This window comes from Xenopus tropicalis, chromosome 1 (genome assembly GCF_000004195.4).
Source record: "Xenopus tropicalis strain Nigerian chromosome 1, UCB_Xtro_10.0, whole genome shotgun sequence".
Lineage (NCBI taxonomy): Eukaryota > Metazoa > Chordata > Amphibia > Anura > Pipidae > Xenopus > Xenopus tropicalis.
Genome location: NC_030677.2, coordinates 178,872,677 through 178,887,766, shown reverse-complemented (window position 1 = coordinate 178,887,766; position 15,090 = coordinate 178,872,677). Strand labels below are relative to the sequence as shown.

Genomic DNA, 15,090 nt, shown 5'->3' with positions numbered 1-15,090 from the left:
ATGCCAGAAATGATGCATTCCCACTCTGACAATTTTGACCTCAATTGCAACTAACCATGGGGACACTACCATAGAGGTCCTCAAGCATTTCAGTTCCAAAGTGCTTAGGGGAACATTTGAGCAATGTGTTCCTCCATTAATGTTGTGTATTTTGCTGAGATTTAAATTGTCGCATCTGCTCCTTACAACCCAAGCTGAATCATTTTGTATGTAAACCAGTAGGGATTTATACTGTTTCAGAATTCTTATTCAATAAATCTTTAAACACAAGTTATTTAATGTTCCTGGTTATAATTAAAGCAGCTATGGGTTTTGCATATAATGTACCACTTACCAGAATTATAATTGTTTTTTAGCTGAAAACCTGTGAGCTTTTAAGCCCCTTTCCCATCGTGCCTCCAGTGAGCCCTAGGCTAGGGACGCTGCAGAACGTTTCTCTCAGTGTTACTGCTGATATCGCAAATGGAGAAATTGGCTTTACAAGCAATCTGTCAATTATTGTGTCTGAACCTGAAAATGCATCAGAAGTGGTAAGAAACTGAAAGTGACTTCACATTTTGGATCATGTTTGCCTGACATTTCAGAAGAATCAAACTAATTCCTACCTATTTATATCCATAATGAATTGATCAGCGATAGAGTAATTTCAACCATACTATACAGTAATTTAGGCTAAAGATTCCTAGTGTGTATTTATCCTAAAGCAAAGGCATCTAGAATGTTGTACTTTTCCCAGAGCACACAGAGCTCCGAATTACAGGAAGGCCGTCTTCCATAGACTCCATTTGTATCAGTAATTAAAAATTGTAAAATATATTTGGGGATATAAATTATGGAAAGATTCCTTATCTAGAAAACCCAAGTCCCAAACGTCAGGTTCCATACCTGTAGTAGTTTATAATACATACAAAAGACCATTGCATCTGTAATTAAAGGGGGAGTTCACCTTTACATTAACTTTTAATATGTTATAGAATGGCTAGTTATTAGTAACTTTTCAGCTGGTCATCTTTTTTCATTTTTAGTTTCTTTTTATTATTTGCTTTCCTCTTCTGTCTCTTTCCAGTTTTCAAATGGGGGTCACTGACCCCAGCAGCCAAAAAAACTATTGCTCTGTGAGGCTACAATTCTAATGTTATTGTTACTTTTTAATACTTAGAATTCTATTCAGGCTCTTTTGTTTTCATATTCCAGACTCTCATTCAAACCACTGTCTGGTTGCTAGGGTACATTGCACCTTAGCAACCAAAGTATGCATATCCCAAAGCTCTGTCACACATTGCTGTTTCTTTGCAGGTTTCTATTGCATTGCATCGTGATGGCACCGGAGGAGAGGCTGTTGTCTTTTGGAGCCTAAAACCGACTGGTTTAAATGCTAATGCTGTTACTTTAAACGATTTAAGTCCATTTAATGGTTCTGTAAAGTTCTTACATGGACAAAGTGACACCACCATAAACATTACTATAAAACCTGATGATATACCTGAAGTTAATGAAACTGTGATAATATCCTTGAACAGGTAATCTTTTTTCTCTATTACTTTATGCTTCCACATAGAAATGGGGTAAAGGTATTAGCTAACAGTTCCAAAAGATTCATTTCTGTGCAGACAGTTCAGCAAGCTAAGGTGTTTGTGGCTAAGGAATTTGTGGCATCATGACAAAGCTGACTATGTGAAGGTTTTGATGGTCCCAGAGTTTTATATAATTGTATTATTTCAGCAGAATTGTATGACACGGCATTGGATATAATAAAACTCTCTCTTTATTTGCTTCTGATGCTTCTTAAAGAAGTGAATGCAAATGATTAAAATAATGCAAAGGAAACATTGTTGTAATTATGATTTGACAGTCACTTTTAAAGCATCAAAACTGACTCGCCCACCATGGCCTTTGTTTGCTTCAGGACAAGTTCCTTTCTTCCAGCAATTTGTGACTCGTGTGACGTACGTAAGAAAGGTCACTATAAAACAATTGCAATTCCTCCTAACACATTCCATTTCTTCCTCTATGATTAAAAGTACAGACAGTGTCTTTTGTCATAGACTGTCACTGCAGCGAAAGGGGCCAAATCCTGCAGACATTTGGGTTGACTTGACACCTCATGAATGATTTATATGCATGCCAGCAATTGTCACACTGTAACAAAGAATAGTCCTGCTGGCAACTCAGAAACAGGCCGAGTAGCAACTGCCAATTATTGGGGTTCATTTATAAACTTCACACAGAGCAGAATGATACGCACAGTGAACATATTTGCCTATTGCTTTTTTATTTATAAATCTAGACATGATTGGTGTGTTTATGTGCAAACATAGTCCTTAAGGGCTTTTTAAATATGGCATAATCACAAGTTACATAATGTGGCGTTATAATATGGCACAATGTGCACACTCTACATTTGAGTTATGCCACAACTTTGGTGGTGGATTGCAGATTGCTAATCTATATTTACAAAATGGCCATCAACAATATACTCACACCCAATATACACACACACTGTGGCCATGCTTGCGCAAACACCTATCTCACAAATGCATCTTAATTCTCAAAAAGGAAAGATGGGCACAGCAGTGCAGTGCAATATTTAAGTGTTTTGGAGGAAACATGCGCAAAATAACCATAGGCAAATAAATGTGCTCTGCACTGCAAACTTTATAAATGATCCCCCATTGTTTTACATATCACACTATGATGGTTGATTATTATTTGAATGTCATTTTGTTTATTGGTCTTAAGACTTGGAAGATGAAAATTTTATGACCTTATATATTTTTCTGAATCTATCATGTTTTGGGGAGTGAGGGTAAGAAAAAGTGGTGGTTATTTTAGACCAATTGCCTAAAAATAATTGATGTTGTGAGCAAGATAACAAGCGGCTAGGGTGCTGATATTTTAGAAGGGGCTTTGTTTTGAGGTGTTGGTTGTTGTTAGAGCCAGACATGTTCTGCTGGTGGGTAATTCCACCTTCTAGGCACTGTGATGTCAGCCTTGTGGCTTATTTCTCTTTATGCCATCCTAGTTTGCTTGATCATTATGGGTCCTTTTCCATCAATTTGGAAGCTCTTTATGAATTCACTATGGTGAATAAAGATGTATCTTTGTTTTGTGTTTTGCCAGATGTTGTCTCTTCCATCAGTTAGTATAGGGATATGCAATTAAGGGCAGCACGGTTTAGTTTTCACTTCCCTCCCCATTATTATTATTATAAACTTATGAGTTAATTTTTAATATTATTATCACTTTCATTTTTGTGCACATGGGACATTATGTGCATTGAATATTGTTAGGCTGATAGAGCTACATTACCACACATGGTGACTGTGCATATTGACCCTATGAGAAGGTCAGATTATCATCCAGTCACAGTAAAACCTTCAGAATAATTAAGATACTCTTTACTCTGTGTGTAGACCAGAGCTAAAATAAATCTGATTTCTTTCTTTCAGCTCCTTCTCTTTTATAAATGGAACATCACATATTTTTGATTGGTATTATAACCATTTCTAAGTAGTGGTTATTGGCACAGCCACGCAAACTATGTTTATATGCCGATAATCTGAAAACTTTTACAACCAACTCAGATTAGAGTATTTTAGTTTGGTTAAATATCTATATATATACCAACTCAAACAATGGGAATAGGGCTTTACTCATCCACATTAAGCTATATAAAATCCGACTTTGACCTAACTAGGAAGAAATCCACCAAACAACTGCTAATCACAAACTATTTAATTAAAAACTGCACAAAATACTATCTAATAAAAGACACATATTGAACTGTAAACCTTTGTGTGTGTGTATTAATATATATCTCCCATAGACTCTATTTTGATAAAATAGTTCAAATTTTTCTCTGTAATAATAAAACAGTACCCTGTACTTGATCCCAGCTAAGATATAATTACCCCTTAATGGGGGCAGAACAGTCCTATTGGGTTTATTTAATGGTTAAATTATTCCCTTTTCTCTGTAATAATAAAACAGTACCTGTACTTGATCCCAACTAAGATATAATTACCCCTTATTGGGGGCAGAACAGCCCTATTGGGTTTATTTAATGGTTAAATGATTCCCTTTTCTCTGTAATAATAAAACAGTACCTGTACTTGATCCCAACTAAGATATAATTACCCCTTATTGGGGGCAGAACAGTCCTATTGGGTTTATTTAATGGTTAAATGAGTCCCTTTTCTCTGTAATAATAAAACAGTACATGTATTTGATCCCAACTAAGATATAATTACCCCTTATTGGGGGCAGAACAGCCCTATTGGGTTTATTTAATGGTTAAATGATTCCCTTTTCTCTGTAATAATAAAACAGTACCTGTACTTGATCCCAACTAAGATATAATTACCCCTTATTGGGGGCAGAACAGCCCTATTGGGTTTATTTCATGGTTAAATGATTTCCTTTTTCTCTGTAATAATAAAACAGTACCCTGTACTCGATCCCAACTAAGATATAATTAATTCTTAAGGTATGGAGATCCAAATTACATAAAAAGACCCCTTATGCACAAGGGCCGAGCCAAAACTCTGCTTAATCCAAGTAGGACGTTTTATAAAAGTAATTTCTGCCTGTGTAAGCCTGCATTCTTCATTACATTAATTTTACAGCGCACATGTGCTGTTTACAATTGTAAATGTCATTAATGATGTCAGAAGGAAAGCTGCTATTTGTTTTAGGAAAATGTGATAGTGCTGGCGAACAGGGAGGATATATGTAGTATAAATGATGCTGTCTGGGTGGGGGAGATATGCCCAACTTATATACATGGTAAGAAAATGTAGGGTTCACATGTCCTTTAAGGAATGATTTCAATTTGCCTGCATTATATAGGCAGGGACCCCCCCCCCCCCAACGTACATTATAAATTCAAAGGCCTGTTAAGAAGGAAGGGCTTGACTCTATAGGGGTAATTTCCGTTTGCAAGCACAGTGGCGCTTCCACAGTTTTTCCCGCAGTGAGTTGTGCTTTAAAATCCATTCATTAAAAGTAGATGCCTAAAAACTCAAAGCATCAATAGGTGCAGTGCACTTGCACCTAAAGGATCAAGCTATAGACGCCTCGCGCACTGCAAGCACTGGAATTTACTTCAGCTAGACTTTAATTCAATTTTGTCGAAATTTACAACAAAATGTGAGCACATTTGTGTTAATTTTGGTCAATCAGATGCAACTACATTAGGTACAATGCTCTCATGTGAACTCAGTGCCACTAGAATCCTCATGAAAATGCTGCATTGTGGGAAAAAATGCTGATTGCACTCCTAATTACGCTTTACTTGCTGCACTCGCAGACATAAATGACCCATATTATCTCAAAGTCTCTGCATGTACATAGGGGGGAATTTATACAGTAGGTACAATTTTATTGTGAAGCAATAACTCACAGGTTAATGAACCACATGTTTCTGAGTTCTTTGGCATAATTATCCTCATTATTTTAGAATAATTAATATTTATTTTGTTGTTACACACTCTCGCTCTATACAATAGAGAGATGTTTATACAGGAGTAATAAAAACATTTACTTTTAAAAAAGAATTTAGAATGAAATGCCTTGATAAAGTGCATTTTATCTGCCGCTGGAGGAGATTTGTTCAGCCTCAGCAGTTTGGGAAGATTCACAGGGCTTGGCAGTCGTTCTGCAGGAAGAGAGAAGTAAAGAGAAGATTTCAATGGGCCTTGACATGCTGTTTGGTCGTGGGGTCATCCGTTCTAAGGAAAAGCTGACAATTTGTTTCCAACATTTGTCAACAGGGCAGCACCCAACAAACAGAGCTCCCATAAACCTAACCATTATTATGTGCACTTCAGAAATAAAAGTGTCTTTTTTCTTTTATCCTGATTTATTGAGGTTTTGGCAAGCTTCGCTTTCATCAACCTTTTCTGTTTGCCAGGGTAGAAACGGAAAAGTCTGTGGTATACTTTGAGTAAGTGTAAAAAGATCTTTGTGATGAGTGATTTCTTTTTTCTTTTATTAGTCTCCATGTTTCATAATAATATCACTTCCTGTCTGTATATTGACGCACACATTATCTTATCAGCTTGCGCAGTATATGCGCTTGGGAGAATTTTTCTCAGCTGTTCAAATCAAAAATCTCTATATAGACTCAGTTATAAGGGCTAAACTCCATGAGCGGTTTTATTCAGATTTTGGGGGTCAGATTCAATCAACAGCACCCAACAACAAGTACAAGATTTTGTAGGATCCTACAAGATCTGAACTTCATAGGCTGTAATGTCAAGTCGGATCAGAAAAAGTTGGAGGGAGTGTTTTGTTCCTGTGTTTAAAAAAAGTCGACTGGATGCAGATGCAGAATGCCACGTTCCCATCCAACAGTCATGTCGCATGTAAAAAATTACATGTAGTTTATGCATCTGAGTTTTGTATCAGTACCATTATATTTTGACGCACATGACTGCATTTGATTTGTTGCATGCGTTTTGTCGATCCGACACCATCTGCGAAAAGCAGTCATGGAGTTTAGCCCTATAGGGTTACTATGAAACCAAGCAACATTTGGCTGGCCTGGCTTGCCTTCTACTACACCATTCCCAATATAAGCATGCTGCATGCATTGTCTTGTGTTGTGTGCAGAGTAACAGTAACATCTGCCTGATGAGGTGCATATGCTGAATGGAGAAACCCACTGAGTGGATCCTTTCATTTGCTTGTGCTTGTTTTCTTCCTTTTAATAAATGCTGATGACAGTTGTTGAGCTTTTATTCAGTTCCTTTTATTCAGTTTTATTCAGTTCCTATAAATAGTATTTTACGTGGTTATGGCACATGGGGAGATTTGCTACCTGCAGATAAATTTGGGCTACCGCAGATGACTAATCTCCCCTGAATGCTTTCCCACTGGCAATAAATTGACTCACTTTAGTGGTCCGAAGTTTGCTTGTGATTTAGCCGCAGGTGACAAATCTCCCTGAGTGCCATGGCCCCGTTTTACTGTCTGTAACTGTACCTGTACCAGGGTTGTGGGACTGCGACTCCTATTTGACAAGGTGCATTGGCAGATTACATTTTCAAACCTTTCCACCCTGAACTGGCTGATATCCATAGTGCATAAATACTGGTCAGGATTGGCAGGCCGCCATACATTTAACAATAATCAAAACATCATTTTGTACAATATTATTGGTATGTGTATGACCAACTTAACTCTGAAGACCTGTGATTAAATAGGGTTATCATATATCTTGGTATAGGCTATGAGTAAACATTGGGGTTCTCCTCTGCATAATCTTGCATATGTTCTGCATTGTGCAACCTTACAGAAACTCTTTGTTTCAAAAAGACCTGCAACTGGACCTTTAAATAGAGCACTGCTTGTTTTAAGCAGCATTCTAGTCAAGAATTAAATCAAGTCCCTACTGGTGTGTGTCCTTTCTCCTGCTCCCTAACCATCCCCTTATTTGAGTCATCCAGACTTAAGGGGAAACTTAAATTAGGGACATCAATGTAACTATGGTGCGCCAGGCACACCTGCAAAAAAATATTTTTTTGGACCTCCTTGAGACTGCAGGGGTCTGCTTCCTCTACAGTTACGCCACTGGTTAGGGACCTGTAATGGGGCCATATCCTTACTGTCTGCCCTAAGGCAGGTGGTAAGGGCTGGGCCTCCTGACACTTCTCTCTGCACAGAGTGCTGGATTTATGATCAGTACAGAAAGCAGCATTCCCTGGCCCTAAATTCTTGGTAAGTGAACACTCAGAGGGGAGGGGGGTGCCCTTGTGCCCCTTGTGTCCTTTAGCACTCTGACTTCTTCACCCCAGGGAATAAAAAACGATCCTTTAAACTTTGTAGAGGAGAATTATTATAAATTCACTGCTTAAAATGTCCAGCAAAAAGTATCTTTTAGTAAGAAAGTTTAGTACATGTCCCTAATTTTTCCTCAAAATTCATATTCACTACTATCTGCCTCAAATCAAGAAATATTAAATGGCCCCTTTTCCCTGTAGATTTGTCGTTATAATAAAGTTTATGTAAGAACACATATTATTTTTATATTACTTTCTTTTCTTTGACAAATAAAATGTTACATAACCTTCCCAGTGGCCTCTAGAACTGTCTATCAGAAGAATTACATTTCAAGGCAACATCTGCCACTCATTGCTCTGAAATATACTGCTGTGTTCATAATGTGTTTTCCCCTTGGTTCCCAAATAAATTGCTGTCTCCATCTCATTACTTCTCATTGAAACATTTTCAAGGGTCAGTGTGGAAAATCACATTCTGAAGTCAGGATTTACCAGCTGCGAACTGACCATTTTACAGAATGATGACCCCGGAGGCGTATTTGAATTTTCTACTTCTTCCAGAGGACCCTATTATGTAAAAGTAAGTATAACAATAGCTATCATGAGAATATCAGTGCAAAGCTGGAGCCATTCATAGCAAATCTGTTCTGTTTATAGTATTTTGAAAAGCCCCATTTGTTTATTTTTGTGTATTTAATGGAATACTCCCTGTGGTCATAAGGTACCAAGTGGGCAGAAATAGGACAGACTGAAGGAGAAAAATGCTATAAAAAGTTTTAGGGAATGGCCGCAAGGTAAATTTAATTTTGCCTTAATCACCATTTACTACATACCATGGTAACATTACAGTACAGGGGCTTAACAAAAATACAAGTAATAATAAGATGGAGTCGCAATTAATCAGCCGGTTGCAAGAGTTTACTGGCCTAAACATTCTGGACTGCTGGGAAAGAGCTTGAACTAAAAGGCAAATAATTAAGAACCACAACAATTAAAAAGAGATTGAAAGCTAATGACCTTAAATCTGATCAGATATGCTGCCCAAAATATCCTTTTGGGGCCGTGGTAGATGGGGAGATTAGTTGCCCGCGACAAATGTCCCTTGTTGCGGGCTAATAATCTCCCCGATATGCCATCCTACTGGCTTGAATGTAAATCGCCGATGGGATGGCATATGCGGCACCGCGATTTCGGGAAATCTCCCCGTCTACCATGGCCCTTAGAATTAACAACAATTTAAATATAGAGGCACAACTCAAGGATTAAGGAAAATAATGCTTTTCTGATGTTCTCCAAGACAATCACGAAAAAAAAATTAATAGTTAAGTGTTAAGTACACCAATGACTACAATTTGAGACAGAATCACCTGTATGTGCCATAGCCACAGGGAATTTAAGAGGATAATTGTCAGTATTTTTCTCTCTAACAACTTTTCTGGGACAAAAAAAGGCCTTTAGGGTCATTACTCTAAGGGGTGGAGTTATCAAAATGTTTATAACTTAATATTTACTTATAAAAGTTTATAACTTAATACATAAAAACTCACCCAGTATAATACCATTTAATGTTTATCTTACATTCATACAATATGCCTCGTTTTTATTTAAGACCTAAAGCTGTCCCTTAGCAGTCACACTTTTACGGTTATGACACACAGAGGTTTTATTTGCCATGAAAACACCCTTCTCCACCATCAGGAGGACAATTTGATTTTTGGGGTTCTTACTAAGAACTTTTCTGGGTAGATTAAGGATAAAATGGATTTTGATAGATCTGGTGATCTATCAAAATCCATTTTATCCTTAATCTACCCAGGAAAGGTACATTCCACCATTCCATTTCTAACATAATGTATCAACAAACCATGACAGACGGACAGATTTCTTTGGGATATTTTCTGATTATAAACAACCTGTCCAGCACAGATCCAGTCTCTCTTTTGCCCCAGCACATATTTAATTTTTGTTTTATTTGGGGCATGTGTAAGTATGCTTATTTTCTTATTAATACCTGAATGGCAGTTATCATTTAATGACAAATTATGTTTGTGTTGTGGCTTTTTCTCTTTCTCCCAGGAAGGAGATTCCGTTGAACTTAGAATTTCACGATCAAAGGGTATACTCGTTCAGCAGTTTCTGCGCTACACTGTAGAACCAAAGGACAGCAATGAGTTCTATGGAAACACTGGGATCTTGGAGTTTAAGACTGGTGAAAAGGAGATTGTAATTACATTGTTAACAAGGATAGATTGGATACCAGAGGTATTAGACTTCTTCACGCCTTAGTGGCACTTCTTTTCCTAATTTTCTGCACAGAGGTTAACGTTCTCCTCACCTTGTTGTTATAAAATTCTAAAAGAGGTTGTCTGCTCAGGCACTTCCTAAAATATGTTATACGTGATTAAGTGGTTATTAAGGAGCTGTGAACCACCATTCACATTACACAGGATTGATAATAGTGCGAAAATTCCTTGACACCTCTTTAGCATAAAGAACCAATCATTTGCCAATTAGACAAGTTTGCTATAGACAGAGCAAAGGAAGAGGCTCCCGAGCCTTTTGTTATCAGCTTCTAGTGCTACATGTGAGATGCATATGAATTTCAATCTTAATTTATTTCTCATTCTTTGTTGTTAAGGGTAAAGCCTTACAGAGCAGAAATAATGTGAGAATGCAGAAACAGTATCGCTATCCCTGACGGCAGGGGAAACATGAATTGCATTTAAACGTCTGGCACGTAGTACAGTCTCCAAGAACTGTATAAAAATGGAAATACATTTGTAATGTTTAGTATAAATCTACTAAAGAAAAAATATAGCCGCATTAACACTTAATTTATTTCCCTTGGCTGAACATAATATTGCCCTCAAGGAAAGCTGCCTTAACCACTGAAACTATTTTTTCTACCCCCTCAGTGTAATCAACAGTGCTTTTTATTATTGAATACATGGTGCTATGATATTAAAAGCATGCTGACATATACAGGTATGGGACCTGTTATCCAGAATACTCAGGATCAGGGGTTTTACAGATAAGGGATCTTGCCGTAATTTGGATCTCCATACCTTAAGTCTACTTCAAAAAATCATATAAACATTATTTGCCTCCAATAAAAATGAATTATGTCTTATTTGGAATCAAGTACAAGTTACTGTTTTATTACAGAGAAAAAGGAAATTATTTTTTTTAAAATAAGATTTAAGTGGGCAGGGACTTCCATCCTCTTGTCTCTTTGATTCTTAACTTATTGCAACTGTACCTTATATTTATTTGAAAGTATTGTCATACTTTGTATTTATCTATTATTGTAATAACCCCCTGTTGTATTAATTTAATGTTCCATTGTACAGCACTGCATATATAAGTAGCGCTTTATAAATACAGGTATAGGACCCGGGACCAAGGGTATTCTGGATAAGGGATCTTTTCGTAATTTGGATCTCCATACCTTAAGTCTACTAAAAAATCAATAAAACATTAATTAAACCCAATAGGATTGTTTTGCATCCAATAAGGATTATTTATATCTTAGTTGGGACCAATTACAAGGTTCTGTTTTATTTCTACAGAGAAAAAGGAAATCGGCTTTAAATTCTGAATTATTTGATTAATATGAAGTCTATGGGAGACAGGCTTTCCGTAATTCGGTGCTTTCTGGATATCAGGTTTCCGGATAAGGAATCCCATACCTGTTAACGTATATATACATACAAATTAGATTTTTTTGTTTAAATAGAGTCTATGGTACATTGCCTTCCCGTAATTTGGAGCTTTCTGGAAAATAGATTTCTGGATAATGGATCCCAAACCTATTTTGGTAAAATAGCTTTAAAAATATATTAATGTAATGGGCAGTACACCTTAAAATTAACTTTAAGGGGGGCATTTACATTAACATTAGAGTTTTTTTTTCAAGATTCATATTTTTTTCACCAAAATAATGTTTTTATGCAGGAAAAAAACACTATTTTTTGTGATTTATTATGTGAAAAAACAAAAATATGCCGTCACAAATGCTGGCATTTGTGCAACAATACAAAAAAAGTTGTTGTTTTCAAGGTTTATTTTATGCATCGTTTTTGTTTGTGCTTTTTCAATTCGGATCTTTTAATAAATGACTAGACATTTGTAGTTTTTGTGGAAATGAGTTTAAAAAAAAAAAACACATAAATCAGAATGTTAATAGTTCTGCCCCTTAGTATAGCGTATGGTGTAAACAGCAAAATTCCAAGACAATTTGCAATAGATCCTGATTTTGTTTATTGAACAAATATAGACATTAAAGGGGCGGTTCACCTTATAATTAACTTTTAGGGGCTGATTTACTAAGACACAAATTCGAATCCGAATTGGAAAAATTCCGATTGGAAAATGAACATTTTGCGACTTTTTCGTATTTTTTGCGATTTTTTCGGCGCCTTTACGACTTTTCGGAAATTGTTGCGAATTTTTCGTTACAAATACGATTTGCGCGAAAAAACTAGAGTTTTTCGTAGCCATTACGATTCGCTCGTATCTTGTCGCAACTTTTTCGTATTGAGCGCTCGTAAACGGCGGGCGAAACTTTCAGACTTAGCATGATTTTGGAAGCCTCCCATAGGACTCAATGGCACCCTGCAGCTCCAACCTGGCCCAAGAAAAGTCACCATACTGAAGCTTGAATGAATCCGAACGCTACGAAAAAATCGCAACATTTTGCGCACCTTTTGGAATGGCTACGAAAAAGGCGCGACTTTTCGCGCAAGTTTTAATGCTACGAAAAAATCGGCAGATTTTGCGCAACATTCGGAATGGCAACGAAAAAGTTGCGATAATTTGCCGAAAAATCGCCAAATACCGATCATTATGAAAAAAACGCAATCGGACGCATTCAGCCTGTTCGTGGGTTAGTAAATGTGCCCCTTAGTATGATGCATTGTAGACAGCAACATTCTAAGACAACTTGCAACTGGTCTTTATTTTGTATTTTATGTTTTTTTTTTATTATTACTGATTTATTATACACTGGGGGGCAGATTTATCAAAATGTGAGTTCAGAGCTGAATACATAAAATCTCCCTTACGTTCTATTCATTCCTATGGAATTTTAAGAAGTGTATTTATCAATGGGTGAAAGTTAGAACTCACTTTTTGATAAATACGCTTCTAAAAAGCCCATAGAAATGAATAGAACATGAGTTTTTATGTATTAAGCTCTGAACTCACATTTTGATAAATTTGCCCCTAGTAGTAAGGCAGAAGATCCCATACTTCCTAATGCAATTATTTGTGTTTGCATACTAATTTCTCGCTAAACTTTTATATTTCAGCTGGATGAGTTGTATTCCGTGGTACTAAGCAGTCATGGGGAATTTCCGACCACTCTAGGAGATGCCAGGGCAGTTAACATAACCATTCTAAAAAATGATGATCCTCATGGAGTGATCGAATTCATCTCAGATGGCATAGTAATGAGTCTTAACGAAAGCAAAGGAGATGAAATCTGCAATGGTAAATGCTTCATTTTAATTATGTTTTGACATGAAATGTGTGAATAAGAATTGAATATTGTACAAATGTTTGATAAGATACACCTTGTCTGTAACATCAACATCAGTTTTCTTTTATAGAAATGAATTGGACTGATGGCTGTGCTTTTCATTTACTTTTTGTTTTCATTAATCATTCTTTTTAGCACTAAAAATATTGCATTTTACTAATTACTTGAAAACACACATTTTTTGTAATTTTTCAAGTGTAAAAACCAATGAAAATTACTAATACATAACTATATTATCTAAACGCTGTTAAGGTCATGTAGAAGTCAAGGAAGCTGTCTTAGGCAAATAATAATAAATAAGTCAACATTTGTGATTTTTTAATTTGTCAGGTTTTCATTGTAGAAAAATCCACAAAAATTACACAAATTTAAATCTTGATAAATCTCCCTCTATGGGTGTTTTTTGTGATTTGAGAAAAAAACGCAGTAAGAAAAACGAATGCGAATATACTCAAGAATATCCTTGAATATTTGAGATTTATTAAAGAAAAGACGCCAGAAAAAAACTCGACAAGTAAAAGCTGGCGAGTTTCTACAGACGTCAATGAGAATCTTCTCAAGGATCTTTATTTATTTTCCCTGTTTTTAAAACATTCAAGATTTGCAGCCTCATTGAAAATGAATGGAACAATGTTTTCTTGCCCCCGAAAAATAAGTAGATAGGCCTCAAAGTGCATAAAAACTGCTAAGTATGTTATGTTGGTTTGTTACTGTCATTTCTAAGAAGATAAATGTGCATTGACTCACACATAGCAAACAGACAAATAGGAGACTGTATTTAGATGCCTGTATTTAAGTTACAGATTGAACCTTCCCTCTCTATACCACTTCCTTTCTAGGTTAAATTTTACCTGATTAATAGTTTGGCACATGGATACTTACTAAGCCAAGCACTTAGAATGTTTTCCTGCATTTAAATGCAAATGTCCTTTTCTGATTCTAGCTGATCACCAACCTTTTCTCTGTAAAGAGTTCCATAACTTAACAACATAAGGCCTCCTGGGACTACAAACCCATCATCTGAAATATACTATGGTAGAAAATGTCTATAGTATTTTTTATAGATCTATGCTTTTGACAGCAAGTCACATGGTAATAAGTATCATCTTCAATGTTGGAAACTCTTTTATTATAGATAAAATTGCCACCTAGGATAGATGTGCTGTTCCTCTGTTAACCTGTGTATTTTTTCTGCATTTCATAGCAACATTTACCGTTATAAGGAAGCAAGGAAACTTTGGAAACATAAATGTGAGCTGGTTCATCATTCCAAATTCCACTAATGATGTCTATCCTACTCAGGGAATACTTTCCTTCCAGGACAAGGAAATTTCTAAAATGATCACCATCTCATCCCTGCCAGATGAGGTAAATAATGTAACCATGATTAACATTCTGTCCATAAAAATGCATACTTTCCGCAGACAAAGAGAGAGAGCATCACCAACCCAGTCAGATGTCCAATGACTGGGGCCATACATCTATAAGACAAATCATTTTATTTGTTTGTTACAGGGAATATGAACAACCCTTTATGTTTTTGAAATGCTTGTTATAAGGAGGTATTTTTATAGAATTCCCACTAAATTCAATTTGCAGTCCTGCTGGTTGAATCACACCCCATCCCATCCTTAAAGGGAAAGCAAAGTCTATCATCAACATGAACTACATCTGTTAGCCATTATATAAGTATGAACATAATCACCCAGCACTGCTCTGCTTTCTTCAGTTTGCCTGCAATATCTCAAAGTATTAGCCAGGAATCAACTA

The 15,090-nt window shown here is 36.3% G+C and overlaps 1 protein-coding gene across 1 annotated transcript in view; it reads left to right on the top strand.

Moving 5' to 3' along the window:
* The window catches only part of adgrv1 (adhesion G protein-coupled receptor V1), a 198,323-nt gene that overhangs the window by 31,016 nt on the left and 152,217 nt on the right, over positions 1-15,090 (top strand). Inside the window, exons 10-15 of the mRNA XM_031893453.1 lie at positions 357-530; positions 1,297-1,520; positions 8,235-8,361; positions 9,858-10,043; positions 13,091-13,271; positions 14,525-14,688. Of these exons, the coding sequence (XP_031749313.1) occupies positions 357-530; positions 1,297-1,520; positions 8,235-8,361; positions 9,858-10,043; positions 13,091-13,271; positions 14,525-14,688 (1,056 nt within the window). The remainder of the gene's footprint in view (positions 1-356; positions 531-1,296; positions 1,521-8,234; positions 8,362-9,857; positions 10,044-13,090; positions 13,272-14,524; positions 14,689-15,090) is intronic.